The 16732-nt window shown below is 37.0% G+C and overlaps 2 protein-coding genes across 28 annotated transcripts in view; both read right to left on the reverse strand.

Moving 5' to 3' along the window:
- usp6nl (USP6 N-terminal like) overlaps nucleotides 1-3545 on the reverse strand; it is a 64568-nt gene extending 61023 nt beyond the window's left edge. Inside the window, exon 1 of the mRNA XM_082168210.1 lies at nucleotides 3395-3545. The gene's annotated coding sequence lies outside the window, so the exon portion shown is untranslated. The remainder of the gene's footprint in view (nucleotides 1-3394) is intronic.
- Nucleotides 3546-6979: 3434 nt separating this feature from the next.
- The window catches only part of celf2 (cugbp, Elav-like family member 2), a 148926-nt gene continuing 139173 nt past the window's right edge, over nucleotides 6980-16732 (reverse strand). For 26 of the 27 annotated variants that reach the window (XM_082168230.1, XM_082168228.1, XM_082168250.1 and 23 more), the window contains 2 exons: nucleotides 15673-15816; nucleotides 6980-14152 (listed from right to left, as the gene is read on the reverse strand). In XM_082168230.1, the coding sequence (XP_082024356.1) occupies nucleotides 14025-14152; nucleotides 15673-15816 (272 nt within the window). In that variant the 3' untranslated portion in view covers nucleotides 6980-14024. The remainder of the gene's footprint in view (nucleotides 14153-15672; nucleotides 15817-16732) is intronic. The other variant, XM_082168235.1, reaches the window with a different exon arrangement.

Here is a 16732-nt window from a genome sequence, read left to right on the forward strand (position 1 = left end):
AGTTTTCATATTTGCAATGTAACACGTGGATGCTAACGATTAATATAAAGAAGGCGTCATACTTCAGTCGAATCCCAAAATACACGTATAGGCTAAATCAGCGTCTTCACAGCAAGGGAAATGTTTGGAGTGGGACTGTGTGCGGCACAGCTTGCCCTTTATATTGTACAACAGACCAATAAAATTAGGCAGAATAACTTTTTATATGTTTGGTTGACTGTGTTTCATTTTGATAATGAACAGTCTGCGATATGAAGTAACGTCAGGTCTGAAAGTATGTTGTGTGAGAGCGCGATGCGCGAGCGCCATCACTTGGATTTGTTCCACTGCTGGGAAATAACTATACAGATAATATGACATAATTCGAAACAGTAAAATGTATATTTTTATTTGTATACATTCAAAATGACTACAAAATATAATGCCATTGAAAAATAAATAAAACAACATGATGCGCTGCTTTAGCACGTCTCGGTCTCTTTAGATCTTTCTGGCGCTCACCAAAAATGAACCAAAATACAGAGAATAGCCTTCTTGGCGCGCCTACTTTTGAAAGTCAACATTTATATTATTTAATGTTAAATGCATTATATATGCCAGAGTCACTTTGGAATAAATCACAGCGTGTTTCATAAAACGTGACTTAGCCTATACAGTCCGGAAAATAGGCTATAGCAAATTCAGACCAACTGCTGGTCTACACAGAGAGAAAGCCCTTTCTGGGCTCTTCTGTTGTGCCGAGCCATTCGTTAGTCTAGTTGTTTGATGAGGAAATGAAATATAGCCTATAGTTGCAATACACAATTTTTGTAAGCTCCGTGCAACAGCGGACTATTATTACTAGAATATTAGAAATCTAATACTCAAGCTGTTTTCTCATTTTTCTACTCTTAATATTAAATAAAAAAACGACTGAACGAAAGATACACGGATTCTCTTGAACCACCACCGCGTTTGCGGCAGAAAACTACTGCAGTGCAGCCAAAATGCTCTGTTCGACTTATCTGAGATCCTTTACTCTTCCCTGTGGATGACCTGTGACCTACTTTCTGTAAGATCTGAATTTTTGAACTTTAGAAAACTGAATTTGAAGTTCCGAATTTCTTCATCTTGAAAACTTGAATCTGTATTTTTTTTAAACTGAATATTTGCAGTATACGAATTCAGAACAAAAAAAACTAGCTGTTGGAAAATACATGTCTATAAAATTCAGCCATAAAAACATTTCAGTTTGTTAAATTTCAAATGTTCAATATTCGTTTAAAAAAAATCAAATTCAGAACTATTTAAACTACCACCTAAAATTCAATTTTGTTAGATTTCACTTGCAAATAATTCAAATTTACACAATTCAAATTCAAATCGTTTTGTCATATTATAAGCTCCATACTCGTAAATGAAGAATTTATTATCTTTATATACATGGGACGGGTAAGTCCACGGAGGCTTCCATGTAGATCCGCCATCTTGAAAAACTATAATAGCAGAGAGGGACAAAAAGTACTAGACCAACGCGTTTCCACAACGCGTTTCGTTCAGAGCCAGCGTCACGTGACTGAAGCCAGCAGAAGCGGAGGAGCAGAGCAGTGAGAGGCGCTTGTCACTGCCGCGGCAAGTTTAAAAGGCTGCACTGCACGGTTATTTATATACCGTTCATTCATACATATGCTGAGTCACAGGATAAGGAGTCCTCGTCGTCGAAAAAGTCCAAAATAGACCGTAAAAGGAAACGTGACCGGAGATTAATGCAGGAGAAAGCTTTCAAAAGAGACCCTGAAGTTGCCTGCTTTCTTCTCGACAGGTAAGTCAATGTTACGGTCTTAATTACAAGCTTTTTTTTCATTGATTGGTTGTGTACTTTATTATATAGACAGTAGAACATTTATAGTTAAAAGTTAAACAGGCTCTTTGATGAATAGCAGCTACTGAGTAAAGTAACGTTAGAGAAGGCTCTGATGATGATGATATCTAACAATGCACGTACTTCAAAAAATATAACGAGTAAAGAAGGCATTACTACTAATTACCATAGTAATGTTTTTCACAGTCAGTAGTTCATACTGTAACATTCTTTTTTTCGTTGTTTCAAGTTTCAGTTTGTTTTAAATAACAAACCTGTTCACCGAAGAAAAACTCGAAGTGCTATTATAAGACATCCTGTCATAGCTTTTTGGTACATAACGGCTACCGTAGATGCAACGCGCATTTGAAAAAGTGAGGCGCTGGAGAGCATTATTCGTTTGAATGCAAAATACAGTTTCACCACTAGATTGGAGTAATTCCTACACATAGTCCCTTTAAGTGGGTGAATCTTGTTTCATGCCGATTTCACAACATGTACTGGACATTCTTTGCTCTGGATCACACATGTGAAAGTCTCTGTTTAAGTGATGTTGAGAAGGGCTCAGCTCTATATAACAGGACAGTGACGTGTGTGGTCAGCACATGCACATGTGAAACACAAAGCTCAGCAGAATGTGAGACACCAGAGCATGAAAACACACACTTCACCTAAACGCTTCATATAGGATCTGCACTGATTTATATAAACTAAACTGACAAAATATATCAATTATGATCAGTTAGTAATGTACTATACTTAATGAGGCAGTGATTCATGAGTTGAGCAAACAAATTATGTACTAAATACGCCTGAACATACACTGAATATTAACATTATACTCATAGTCTCATACTCCAATATATTATATTTATTGACATTAACATTATAATCCAAGGTATTTCAGAGAATACTGTTATTACTTTAGTGAAAAAAAAAAGAAAAAAAAAGGGTAGTATCACACCATATACTTCTCAGGAAACTGACTAACCTATATCAGTCGTTTCCTACAATTTCCTACAACACAATATTCTGGCTAAATAGTTATTTTAATTCGGAATACATTTGTTTTATGGATTTCAAATTTTATAATCTACAATAAATCATGAAAATCTTGCTTCTCCACAATATCATTTATGTGCCAAAACATTTAAAGGCGTTCGGGACACCTCGTGAACGACAGCACGCTCAGCCAATCAACGCTTGGCATCTGTGTTTTCAGCCAATCAGCGCGCGTCATTTGTGTTTATCAACAGCCCATCCGCATCAATCCTGCTGCTGGAGGCCGTCCGAGCGTTTGGCTCGCTAGGCCTCATTGAATACAATTATAAACAACTTTAGAGTAAACAAAGCAGTATTTCTATCAGTTAGAGTTAATAGACATGTACAATCAAGCATATCACCCTATCTCCAGGGTTTAAACTCCCTCTCACAGCCAGTCTGACTCTGAGGGGCTCAAACTGCCCCGCTAGCGCTACTTTAGCACAGCAAACACATATAACTTCACCATGGTCAATATCTCCCGAACACAATTAATCAATAATACGCGTTTACCTTAGAAGCTCGCGTCCGCGCTCCGCTTACATCCCTTTACGCGACTCTATGGCGTAAATGCGAGCGGAATACACGCATTGTCCGGCATCAGGAAGTCCACGGTGTTCCCGCTGAAGTGAGTGAGTGAGCGCGCTCGCTATGGAAACAAACCCCTGCAGCAGCAGCTCAGGTGCTCGCGCGCACCCGACAAACACTGCCCACATCATCATCATCATCATCACAATGCTATGCAACAATCATACAGTTGCATTCCTGTCTTCAGCGTAGTGATGGCTGTGATGTTTAGTCCATCTGTGCATATACATTCATGTACTATTATGTATTGAAGTTGGCCAGCAAAGTTCAGCATAAATCACTCAGACATTTATAATGCCACATGATTATTACTATTAAAAGTAACACTAAATAGCAGGCTATTATAGTATATTAGGGATAAGTATTATGTCCTTAAAAAAACAAAACAACTTATGTGACAGTATATTGGCTGTTAGGAAAGGGTGTTTCTGAAATGTATTGTTTGTTTAAATAAAATTTGTTTTGTGATTTATTTTATTTATTTATTATAACTTAATGCTGCCATGTCTTGGTGTGTTAGTTTAGTCTTATAAGTGCCATGATGATCTTCTTGCTTAGAACAATTTAAAAAGTAACGAGTCCATCTGGTGGCCACAATATGCAACCACAACCCTTATACGCTTTGTTAGGTGTCCTTCCTTGATACAGTGCAATTATACCTTTTAAGTGCTGAGTAATATTAATTAACTACGTGCACTTACTATAAGACTTAAGGTTAGGGTTTGGTTTGGTTGGTGCATGTAATTATGCATAATTTATAGCGATTACTATAGTAACTACATGCAACAAAGACACAAAAATAAAGTGTTACTGAATGTTTTTAAATGTTACACTGTAAAAAACACAGATCAAAAAGTTATGACAACATGTTTTTACATTGTTTTAATTCATCAAAATAAGTTAAGCAATTAAAAAAAAAAGTTATACAAGATTTAATCTTTTAAGTCAGTTTAATGTAATTTAAATTGATTACTTAATTTAAGGCAGCAACCTTTTTACACAAATAAGTACAGAGTAATATTAATTACCATGTACTTATAGGCTTAGGTTTAACTGATTGTAATTAAGCATAATTTACTGTTATTACTATAGTAAGTGTAGCGTGTAACAAGGACACTATTAAACACTGTTACCCACAACATGTGTTCATGAAATCATATTATTTCAGCATTGTCCTATTATATAAGTAAGTGATGCACAATCAATAATAATACTATAGTGAGCATTTCACAGACCATTTGTGTACTTACTAGTTCAGACAAATCCAGCCGGGAAAAGGTGTTTGTCTTCTTATGTCGTCTTGTTTGTCCAGTGTGTTGACTTTGCATTGTTTGCCTTTGTTCATGTATTATATATAGCAGTTACTTTAAGTTTGACATCACTTGCTAAAGCCCAGTGGAAGTACTGATTCAATAATGTAAAGGTAATGCCTGCCATAATAAATGTAGCATACTGTGGTAGTGAATGATTTCTATGATATTGATATGCCAAAGAATACGCTGTAATACCGAAAAATATGTTTACACAAATAATTGTCCTTCAAGATCAATCTAAAATACAAATGAGACAGTGTATAATGTTTAATAACAGATTATGTGTGAATACCCATTTTTTAATGCAGTTGCAGAAGGTGACCACTAGAGGCCAACAAAAGCCGTGAGTTAGAACGTGTTTACTTACATTTGCATTTAAATCGTTGCGTGTAGATTATGGGAGTCTTTTATTCTCTCCTTGTTGCTTTCAAAGGTATTCACTTTAAAATATTTCTCACCAATGTTTCAGTTCCTTGTGATGTGTTAATAAATAAGTAATATATAAGTAATTTCTGCCATTCATGTATGGTTATATTAATTGTTTTTCACCATGGCAGTAGTTTGACCAGTTATAGTGTCAGATTATGTGAATTAAACACAGTACAGCGAATAGCACACAATAGTTTCATATTCCACAAGGTCTTTATCTGTTACTAATACATTTGTATTTATCTGAACTACAATACAGACCAGAGGCATTAGCCTATATAAGATAAGATGCATCCCTCGGGTTTGTTCAGTCTTACCTGCAGCCATACGCTCGTGGTCGGATCCAGATTTTTTCCCCCTCCATCTTCCTCTAGCTCAGAGCCAGGAGAAACTCTTTTGTAGCCTACCTGACTGATGTGATGCCCGTGTGTTCCAGCAGCAGTCGTCTTTGATAAAGTTTTCAGATTAATTTTTTTTTAGTCCTAAATTCAGTTTCTTAGTTCTGCTTTTTACCCCTTCACTCTCTGAAGTGATTCTCATGTAACGTGTTTTGACAGCGTCATATCTGAAAACGCAACAACATGGACCTTTAAAAGATAACTAGCCTACTGTGACACACTTTTACTGCTTTGTACCTCCGGTAAGGTAAAGAAGAAGAAAAGTTTGTCCTTAGATGTGTGCAACAGAAACCTCTTTATTTCTTCATCTGTACTGTTTTTTCCTCCATAGAACTGCAGTTTTCAGCGGAATCTCAGAATTAAAGGGACAGTGCACCCCCCAAAAATACAATTTTGTCATCAGTACTGCACCTCACTCAAAAGCAGTCTTATGGTTTCAGAAGACGTGAAATATAGCACACGAGTAGTGTGGACTACTTCTATGGTGTTTTTGGTCCCATTTGGAGCCTGACAGTCGAAGTCCCCATCCAGTTTCATTCTATGGAAAAGTGTACCTTGTGCAAAACATCTCCTTTTGTGTTCCACTGAAGAAAGCAAAATCATATGCATTTCCTTGCGACATGAGGGTGAGTAAATTATGACAATATTTATTGTTGAGTGTATTGTTCCGTATAATTACGCAAAACAAAATCAAGAACTGAATTCCTGGCACCTGCTCTATCTGGCATTTCCAAAACACTGGAACACTTAAGTATCATTTGACTCACTTTATAATGTTAGTTAATTGATTTGGGACTCTCTGGTATCTCTGTAGGGATGCAGTGGACACATGGACAGCACATAGTGGATAGGGACACAGACAGAAGGACAGACGGGGGCTACGCCCAGAGCAGCGGTACAGTACAGAACAGTGTGACCTCTTAGTCGACACCTTCAGTTTTATGCAATCCTCGACCCCATTGTTGAGTTTTTATATTACATTTTGAATCAGATCTAGCAGGAACAAAGAGGTCAATTTTTAACAAATTTAACATTTTCCAGTTCTTCACTTTGAGGTCAAACATTACAAAACCAAAAGAGGGGTATTTTATAAATAGAGCACGGAACGGCTGTCCATCTACTGTTACAGCAAGTTGGGCTGCACAGAAATATACATATATAAATTTTTATGTATATTTACCATGTTTGGTGATGAGACTGAAATTAATCGCAATGCAAATAAAGAAAAAACAAAACCAAATATCCAAGAAACACATAAAAAAGTGAAAAGGGAGATAGAAAAGAGACGTGAAACACCGGAGGGTTGCGTGAACATTTGTACAACATTGGACAGGTACTGGAACACCACGCCACAGAGAAAGAGACGAGTATTAGGAAAAATGGTTTAATATCGGAGACAGAGGCAAAAAACTGCATCACACAAGAACATACATTTACAAAAATAAGTCTGACTGTTCCAGCTACACAGTTAGGTTAACAGCAAAGACAGAGAAACCAGAAAAATCTAAACAGCTAAAAGCAAAGTCCTCAAATTACTTTTTATCTTGTTTGTCAAACTAATACATTTATCCACTGAAGGTGACTAAATACTTCTAATCGTCTAATCGTCTTTATCATGGTGACTGCACAATACTTAACTAAATGAAACTTACCGTTGTTGTAAAGACTCTTTGTAAAGACAAACCGCATTACGTATTTATAAGCCAAAAGGAAAACTCCCCGACCCTCTTTCCGAAAAAGGAAATGAACCAAAGAAAACATGAAAGCAAATATCGATGTGAAGAATAAAGAAGAGGAGGCTAAAGATACCAAGCCAAAGTTTCTCCTAAAAAATCTTTATATCAAAACCTAACGTTCTGGACGCCAACTAGAAATCAAACTCGGGAACCAGACGCTGTCGGCCCCTGGCTGGGGCCGCGCAGTCTGTCGGATAGTTTTTTTTTTTCTTTTTTTTCCTTTAATTGCCAGTATAAAAAGTTCCACTGGTACAAAAGGCATAAGTACAATCAGTGATAGAAATAGGAAAGCCTGCTTTTTTTGTACTTTTTAAATTCCCATCCAATGACAGATTTTCAAAGTGTTGTCAAACAAACATGTATCACGCTTACAGAATCCACTGAAATGCATTGACTTTGGCTTTTCTCAAGACAATACTTAAAACTATTTAAATCTTTTTAGAATCAAACGAAATGATATTAATCTACAGACGACAAGCTTTTGTTACGGCACATTAGATAAAACACATACATTTCCAAAAAACTTGACGTAAGCCAAAATGCAAAGAAACTACACATCTTTTTTTCCTTTAAAATACACTTGTTAAATAGCACTTAAGAGAAAGAAAGAAACAAAAGAAACAACAAACAGATTTCAGATGTGTGCGGTGCGTAAAACCCCTGAGTGAAAGAGTCTCAGCGAGAACTCCTGCGGACCCCTGTGAGTTTGTGCTTTACTAAACATCTAACAAATGTGTGTTTACGTGTGTGTGTGTGTGTGTGTGTGTATGTGTGTGTGTGTGTGTGTGTGTGTGTGTGTGTGTGTGTGTGTGTGAAATTGTGCAGGCCGTGAATGCTTACCCTGTTTGTCTGAAGTCCCGAAGTTGATTGTGATGAAGTGTGGTATACGAAGTAGAACACCGTGATGGAAACGACTGAATATCGATATTTCTGCTCTGAGCTGAGGTAAAAACACTTAAGCCGAACCGCAGTTCATTAAAGAGTGATACTATATCAAGTCAAACGAATCAAATGAGGCCAAACTAAAATTTAGCATAATTATAATTCCCTACATGCCACTTAGAACTCGGTTTTCAACGAGTCGAAATTGGCTGCTGTACTGGGTAAGCGTAAGAAGTCGTCAGTTTTAATACTGCGTGTTAACGCTGTGCTAATGCGCGTGTGCTTTTGTGTTTGTGCTAGTGGTTATATGATTTGGCAAAGGGAGCAGTATATCATAAAACCGACTGACTCGAACTTCCCAATATGAAACTAAGGGGTAAATTATAGGCAAACGTATTTCAGGCCTCAGGCTCATTCGTGAAACACGAGAAGAGCGAATTTCTGTATAAACCATTCGTTAAACCACTAATTCGTGTTGCATGTGTGCGACAATACATAAGAATGGTCATAAGTTACAATTCATGTGAGAATGACTTACAAAAAATTATATAAATTAATTGTGCTTGTGAGATTTTTTTTCTAGGCCTACTTAACTCTTTCCCCGCCAGCATTAAAAAAAAAAAGTTGCCAGCCACCGCCAGCGTTTTTGACCATATTCACAAAAATGTTATGGCCCCTAGAACATTTCTGAACATGCAATATTTCAAAAGAAATTACAGATAAAAAAAATAAAATAAAAAAAAGTTTTATTTTGGCTTCATGCATTCTTTTTTTTATCAATACTTGAATGTGGGTAAGTTTCATTAAAAAAAAACTATATTTTGAGCAAAAAGCGGACGTTTTTGTCACAGATTACATCCAGATCAGATTCAAACCGATGATCAAAACATAGATGGAGTAAATCGAGTCCATCAACACCCCTAATGCTTTCACAGTCCTATAGCTTGTCCTGGGTCGACGTTTCATTCAGTAACATTAGGCAGTTTTGATTTATATGCTGTTTAACGTTGATGATTGCGTTATTTTACATATCTTCTACGCACGTGTTTTGATCAGGAGATCCAGTCCTCTTTCAGAAGATGCCTAATAGCGCCCCCTTCCATATAACAGTGAAAACACGGAAATTCCCACCAATGGCGGGAAAACTTTGTCTCATAAATGACGGAAATTTCCGTCAGTGATGGGGAAAGAGTTAAACATGTTTACAAACAATTTATACGAATTCTTAATGCACATATATAGTAATTCACTTAAGAATGATTTTACAGAAATTTGTTCAGTTTGTACGAAAATGTACATAAGATTCTTGTTTCATAAATGAGTTCCTATTGTTTTTGTAACTGTCACAAATTTTAGCTGATCCAGTTTTGGCTAAAGATTAGAAATATCGTGGACGAATAGACAGCGAACGACCAATCATAGCACACACACCTGTACAGTCACACACACACACACACACACCCTTGGCACACATTTTAAATGTGCAGCAATGTATTCCAGCCCATTAATACTGATCAACGTGTTAAGGCAACGGCAGAGCTTGGGTATAAAATAGTGCTATAGAGTGAAGTAAACTGGTTTGAGGGGGCTGCCTGTAAACTACGTTTGTAAACAATATTTTTTTACGGGCCGTTTGAACGATGTGTAAACGTTTACAGCAAAGTGCTACAGGCGCTATTGAACACTGCGGATCACGTTGAACTACTTTGGCATCAGGACGGAGTTTTGGTTGTTCTACGAACGTAAAATAGTCCTGATAAAGGCAGCAGAAAGCGAGACTACACTGAGACGTTCAGAATTTAACGTAGAGGAACACAGATCAGCTTTTGTTAGATGATTAGGTGTGTAAAGAGGCTGTCGCGATGGCCCTGTATTATATCATGATGGTCAAAAGTTCAACGCCTGATTCACAATTCACATAAATGCGTCAATATTTTGTCCCATCACACAAATTTTTCACTGACAAACATGTATCAAATGAATTTGTCCTGTGAAATTTTGCTCCTAATAGGGGCTTCTGTGGTGTAACTGGACCCTTAATCTGTGTGTGTGTGTGTGTGTGTGTGTGTGTGTGTGTGTGTGTGTGGGTATATGTAAGGAGAACTGCTGAGACTCAATCTCAGGGGCTCACATACACACACTGTCAAAGAAAAGAGGGTTGTGAGGTCAACCTTTAGCACAGGTGTGTGTATGCGTGCATGCGTATGTGCTTACCTGTGAGTGTGTGTGTATGTGTGTGTGTGTGTGTGTGTGTGTGTGTGTGTGTGTGCGCTTGTGAGAGTGATTATGACACATGGGCACTTTTTACATCTTTACAAATAAAGAAAAAAAGAAAGAAAAGCAAAAAACATGAACATTTTCAGGCAACAAGACCACAGAAGAGCAAGTTAACAACCTTTTTTAAATCTATATCTTTAAATATGAGGGTTCCATACAAAACACTTACGTAATAAAATACCCATGTTATCAAATAATTTCACAAGTAAAACACTGAAGCTTGTAGGCAGGATGTACCGTCAGAATTTGGCACTAAATTCCACTCATCTTGTTTTTTCTTTATAAGAAAAAAAAATCACATTTTGCTGAACAACATAACACATCTAAATATTGTTTCCCACAATAGAAATAAAATAATATAATGACATAGATGCTTCACAAGCCGACACTGTAACTTTTAATAATTTTTATATAGCTAATTACCCAACAAGAAATTTAGCAAAGAGGGAGTCCTATCAAAAAAAAAAGAAAAAAGAACAAAAAAACTAAACAAAAAGAAAAAAGAAAAAAAAGAAATACAAATAATAAACCAAACAAAAAAGGTAGTAGTAATAGTACGTATGAAAGGCTTTGTCTATTGTTCAAGTAAATTGATTTTAGTCTTCTCTTTAAAAACATGAGACAAATAAGACTGTTAGACTTGATGAAACCACGACTTTATCCACGAAAAGCACCGACGGGACCGCGGGTTACACAAACTCTGTTTTTTTCCTCTATACATTTAAACAGTATAAAATATAGGTCATTTCATGTGCATTTAAACCACGGATTGTCTAACTGTAAGTCAGTTCAGCAAAAGGTGTGACACGTAGGTAGCATTTCCCCCCAAACAGGGCAATCTTGTGTGTGTGTGTGTGTGTGTGTGTGTATGTGTTTTTTTTCTTAATACCTTTACTACTCTAGAAAAAAGTGGTTTTATATAGACTTTAATGAGAAATCAAGCCACTTAAAATGGCCTTATCAAAAAACTTTACACTGCCTGAAAAATGTAAAAACCACGAGCAAGCTCTGAGAGATTCTAATATCGATCAGGCAGCTTTTTTTTTTTTCTTTTATTAAAACTGCGTGGAAGTAGTCTATTCGTCTAGAAACCAGCGTGGGTTTCTTACGGCAGGCCTCAAAATAAGAGTGTTGCCAACAGTAAGTCCCAACGCCAATCCCTGTATTGAACGTTCAAGTTTACTTTAAATGAATGAAAACAAAACAACAACATAAAGAGAGAGAAAAAAAAGAATCTGACAAAAAAACAAAACAAAAAACAAAGAAGAAAAAAAAAGTCAAACGCAAATATTCGTAATTGATTTGCCACAGGATTTCTTTTTTTTTTTTTTTTAGTTTTTTTTTCTTTCTGTTTTCTTAAAATGATGCTCTGGTTATGTTAGTAAATATACTCTGTCTCTAGAGTGTGAATGCAGCGTTTTCACATTATTATTATTATTGTTTTTTTTTTTTTTGTCTTTCCTCCCTTCCTTCCTTCCCTCCCTCCCTCACCAGTTAAAATCGAAACAAAAACAAAACAAAACTAAATAAAAACAAAAACAGGCAAAAAAGCTCAAAATGAGGTCACATGCGAAATTGTTTCCAAAAAGATCAGGCTAAGATCAAAGTACAAAGATCAGTAAAAGGAGACCAGATTATGAGCAGGAGAACTCAGAAAGACATCAGAAACAATGACGGGACGATGAGACGTTTTTTTTTTTTTTTTTTTGTACGCCACGTAGACATGCTAGGCAAACGATGAGCATAGAGTCATGGAGATGAGTTCTAGGGAAGAAAACGGGAGAGGAGAGTTACACACACAGCTCCGGCACACAACTAACATCATTAAACCATGAGAACAACAAACAAACAAACAAACAAACAAACAAACAAACAGCAGCAGCAGCGCTATCAACCAGCGTTTCACCAACATCACATTAGCAATTTTTAACTGTTTTCTTTTTTTAATCGTACAATACACAAAATTGGAATAGATTGCCAACACGTACATGTAAATGAGGCACTCACTCAAACACACACACACAGAGTACAAACACACACTCGATCTCCTCCATACGGACACACACCCAAAAGTATCCATCCTGGTCTGATCTCCGATCCGAGACCGCAGATGGATCGCCGTTTGGGAGAAACTATTCAGTTTTTTTTTTTTTTTTTTTTTTTTTTTTTTGGGAGCGTACGAACAAAAACCAAACAGTACGAAACGAAATGAAACAAAACGAAAAAGAGAGATTTCACTTATGAAGTGCCACTACTTATGACCAAAGAGAGAAGAGGAAGAGAGAGTCGAGACAGAGATATGATGGGGACTTGACAGATGGGATTGTGGGAAATGGTGAGAGAAAGAAAGAAAGGAAGAAAGAAAGAAAACGAGGGGTTTTGTACGTGATCTCCTCACGCGTGTGGATTGTGTGGTTTAAGAAGACTAGCGGACGAGGCTCAGGATAGAGAGAGCACGACTTTCCAAACCCAATAACTTAAAAGATAATAAATAAAGTCCTTTACTTCAGAGGCAGTAGAAATTTTGTATAAAAATAGAACTGCATTTTTTTACAAATAAAATTTACAGGCCTGTGGCTTTCTGCAATTTAAGGTTTTTTTTTCTTTCGATAAACGTCAAGTTTTCAGTTCCCCACCCCTCCACATAGAACCTAGAATGCTTTATTCTTTTTAACCATCGACAGATCAAAATCTTTTTTAATGCTCTACACAAATTCAGTTGGACAAAGACCACAATCATCTGACGCATAAAAGTCGGACTAATTTTTTTTCTTCCAAAAAAAAAAGAAAGACAAATAATAAATAAAAAAAAACTAAAAACTGACAAAAAAATGAATAATAATAAAAAAAAATCACTGAACATTTGACGGCAAGTATTTGTTGAGGAAGCTGTTTAGGCAGTTGTTGCCGTTGACTACAGAGAGGCCACAGCGGGTTTAACCCTTTCCTCTCTAGTGCCAGTGGGCCAAGGGTTCGAAGGAGCAGCAAAGCCCTGAACCGACACCAGAGGCCAAAGGGCAAAGGTTAATGTGCATATTGGTGCTTTTAATCATATCGGAACCTTCTCTACTTGTCTTTACAAGCCTCAGGTTCACAAAGAGAAACAAATAATACTTTATACATCGTTCCTTTCTGCTGTTGTTATCATCATAGAATGAAATAGCCACTGTATAAATATTTACTTTAAAAAAAAAATCAAATAGTTTACACATGACCCAAAGTAAAAATAAAAAAGACCAATAATAGCTGTTCATCCATCGCAAGTCATACAAAAAAATGGCGGAAATGGAAGCGTTCATGTGGAAAAAAAAGAGACAAAATAATAATACTGTTATTAATAAAAATAAAATAAAATAAAAAGCTGAAAAGAAGGTTATGGGAGAGTGGCTCCCCCTGGTGGTCAAAGGGTGGAACTCCCCCCCTCGTGCACCCCCTCCCCCCAGAGTCCCAGTTTAGTAACCGTGGCAGCAGTGGGGACTTACCCTAGCAGTGTAACATGAGAGAGGCCCTAGTGCTAAGATCAGTACGGTTTGCTGTCGTTCTTCGAGCGCTTGAGCTGGACTTTGAGACGCTTCATGCCGATCTGAAACCCGTTCATTGCCTGAATGGCGGCCTGCGCTGACACAGGATTGTCATAACTGACGAAACCTGCGGTAGAGGAAAAGGAGGGGAAAAAAAGATATATGAACAGAACAATGTCTTTTCGATCGCAAGTCATGTTTGGCGCCTGCTCCAATGCAACTAAACGACAGTATGAAACAGACCATAAATTTGAAACTAAATTGGAAAATCCATAACTATTCAGACTGAGAATGGAGTATAAAGCCCAGGACACACCAAGCCGATGGCGGCGGCGAAAGTGGACTGTGTTGTTGCCTCTCGTCAGCTGCGTCTCGGCTAAAAAGCTGCGCTTGAACACACCAAAAGTACTAAAGGTGATTGTCAACTAGCTGTGCGTTCTGCGTCTGTGTGTAAGGAAATATAAATATGTCTATATCAGCAGGTATTAATATTCTATATTCGTCATTCGAAATATTCATGCGTTCGAATGCTCGGGTAAGATGAAGTAAAATTATAACAGCCTTCTAAAGGCCAATTTATACTTCTGCGTGGGGTTCGCGTAGAAGGTACGGCGTAGCATACGCATTGACGTGTACCATACGTCGTACCCTTCGCCGTACCCTGACGCGCACCTCCTCAAAAATGTAACTACGCGTCGCGGCGACGCGGACCGCAAGATCTGTGATTGGTCGGCTGGGTAGCATCGCGTTTCCTCCTACGCATTTCCGGAATGATCTTCTGCACTCTGCACCACCCGCCCGCCATTTTTAAATTCCGAAGATCAGTGAAGAGCCATGGAAACAGACCAAGTGACCGAGAGATTGCTTGAAGAAGTGCGGAAATACAGCCATCTGTATGACTCCTTCAGTCGCCATTGCTCGTAGAAACCTAAACTCAAAACAGCCGCGAGGAATGTAAACACAGTGGAACTGGAACATTAAAACCCACCCGCGCCAACTAGCGTTTCGGCGGTGTAACTGCAGAGCAACACAGACATTCGCAGAAGTATAAATGCTCACGACGGCGTCGCCTACGTGCGTACCCTACGACGTACACTACGGCGTACACTCGACGCAGAAGTATAAATTGGCCTTTAGCCATCATCACTTTTTTGCTCTCTTTCATCACTTTCACTTTTATTCTCGTGCACTGACTGGTTTGCTAAGCTTAATAGCCAATCAGAGTTCTCTCTCTCTCTCACAGACGAGCCGATTCAACGCGCTGAATCGGCCCAAAAAAAAACAAAACAGACGTGTCCGACTAGAGCCAACGGTGCAGCCCGACATTGCCAGAGGGCTTGGTGTGTCCCGGGCTTAAGACTACATAAAAACGAATTATTAGCTGCAAATATGCAACAAAAATAAATAAATAAATAGTGACAACATTTAATTTGGCACGAAAAAGTTTTATAAATGAAATATAAATAAATAAATATAAATATAATGCCATTACTACCATAATTGTTAATGATTTAAAAAATCAATGTCTTTTTTATTGTTCAGTCCAATGAGTAGTTTAATGCCAAATAAAATACACCTAAGCCTTAATCGAATAACTGTTACTGGTAAATTCTGTGTTGTCTTCTGAGTTTGCTTGTCAGTTCATACCAAAGCACTTGCTCAGATTGGTCTGTTTGTCGATAAAGACTTTGGCAGACACCACGTTTCCGAAAGGCATGAACATCTGTAGGATGTCCTGGTCCCCAAACTCCTGTGGCAGGTGGTAGATGAACAGGTTGGCTCCTTCAGGTCCTGTTTCACACGCACAAAACATACACGTGTCCACGTTTGGTGAAGAATCCACAACTTTAGCGCTGCATTAAGGAATGTCAATCTATACTCAACAATTACAAATGAAGACACTCCGAAACTGCCATCGTATTTACTATTATATATTAAAATAATATAATTTACTATAAAATAAACCTATAATAAATTTAAATATAAAATGTTATATTAGAGATCAACTAATACTATTTCTTTTTGTTCCTCGATATGTATTTTTTTCCTTAAAGGGGTGGTATAATGCCCTTTTCACAAGATGTAAAATAAGTCTTTGATGTCCCCAGAGTGTGTATTGTTAAGTTTTAGCTCAAAATACTCCACAGATATTTTTATATAACATGTTAAATTTGTCACTTTTTGTGGGTTAGCAAAAACGCAATGTTTTTGTGTCTGTCCCTTTAAATGCAAATGAGCTGCTGCTCCCGGCACAGGGGGCGGAGCTTCAAGAGCTCTTTTCCTTTTACCTCACACAGACATGCACTGAAAATTTCAAAACCTTTTAGCCTTTTATGTTCAAACCGGAGTACAGTTGAAAGTGTATATTTACTAAATGTTGAATTACGAAATTACGTGTGAATATATTATATAACACATATAACGCTACGCTTGTACCATCCCAAATTCTTTAAATTCATCCAAAATTATTTGCTTATGGATATATATTAATGACAAAAGACACAAAAAAAAAAAAAAAAATTATAATAATTTGTCAAGGTGAATTTGTAAAGCAACACACAAACTTCTAGTCAAATAATAAATATATATTTTTTAATTAATTATTAATTAAATATTAAATTAAATACAGGTCAAATAATGACGATTTAAAAAAAAATTATAAAAAAAAAATATATATATATATATATATATATATAATAAAAAAATA

Source organism: Leuciscus leuciscus, assembly GCF_965113295.1.
Source record: "Leuciscus leuciscus genome assembly, chromosome: 4".
In the NCBI taxonomy this organism is placed as follows: Eukaryota; Metazoa; Chordata; class Actinopteri; order Cypriniformes; family Leuciscidae; genus Leuciscus; species Leuciscus leuciscus.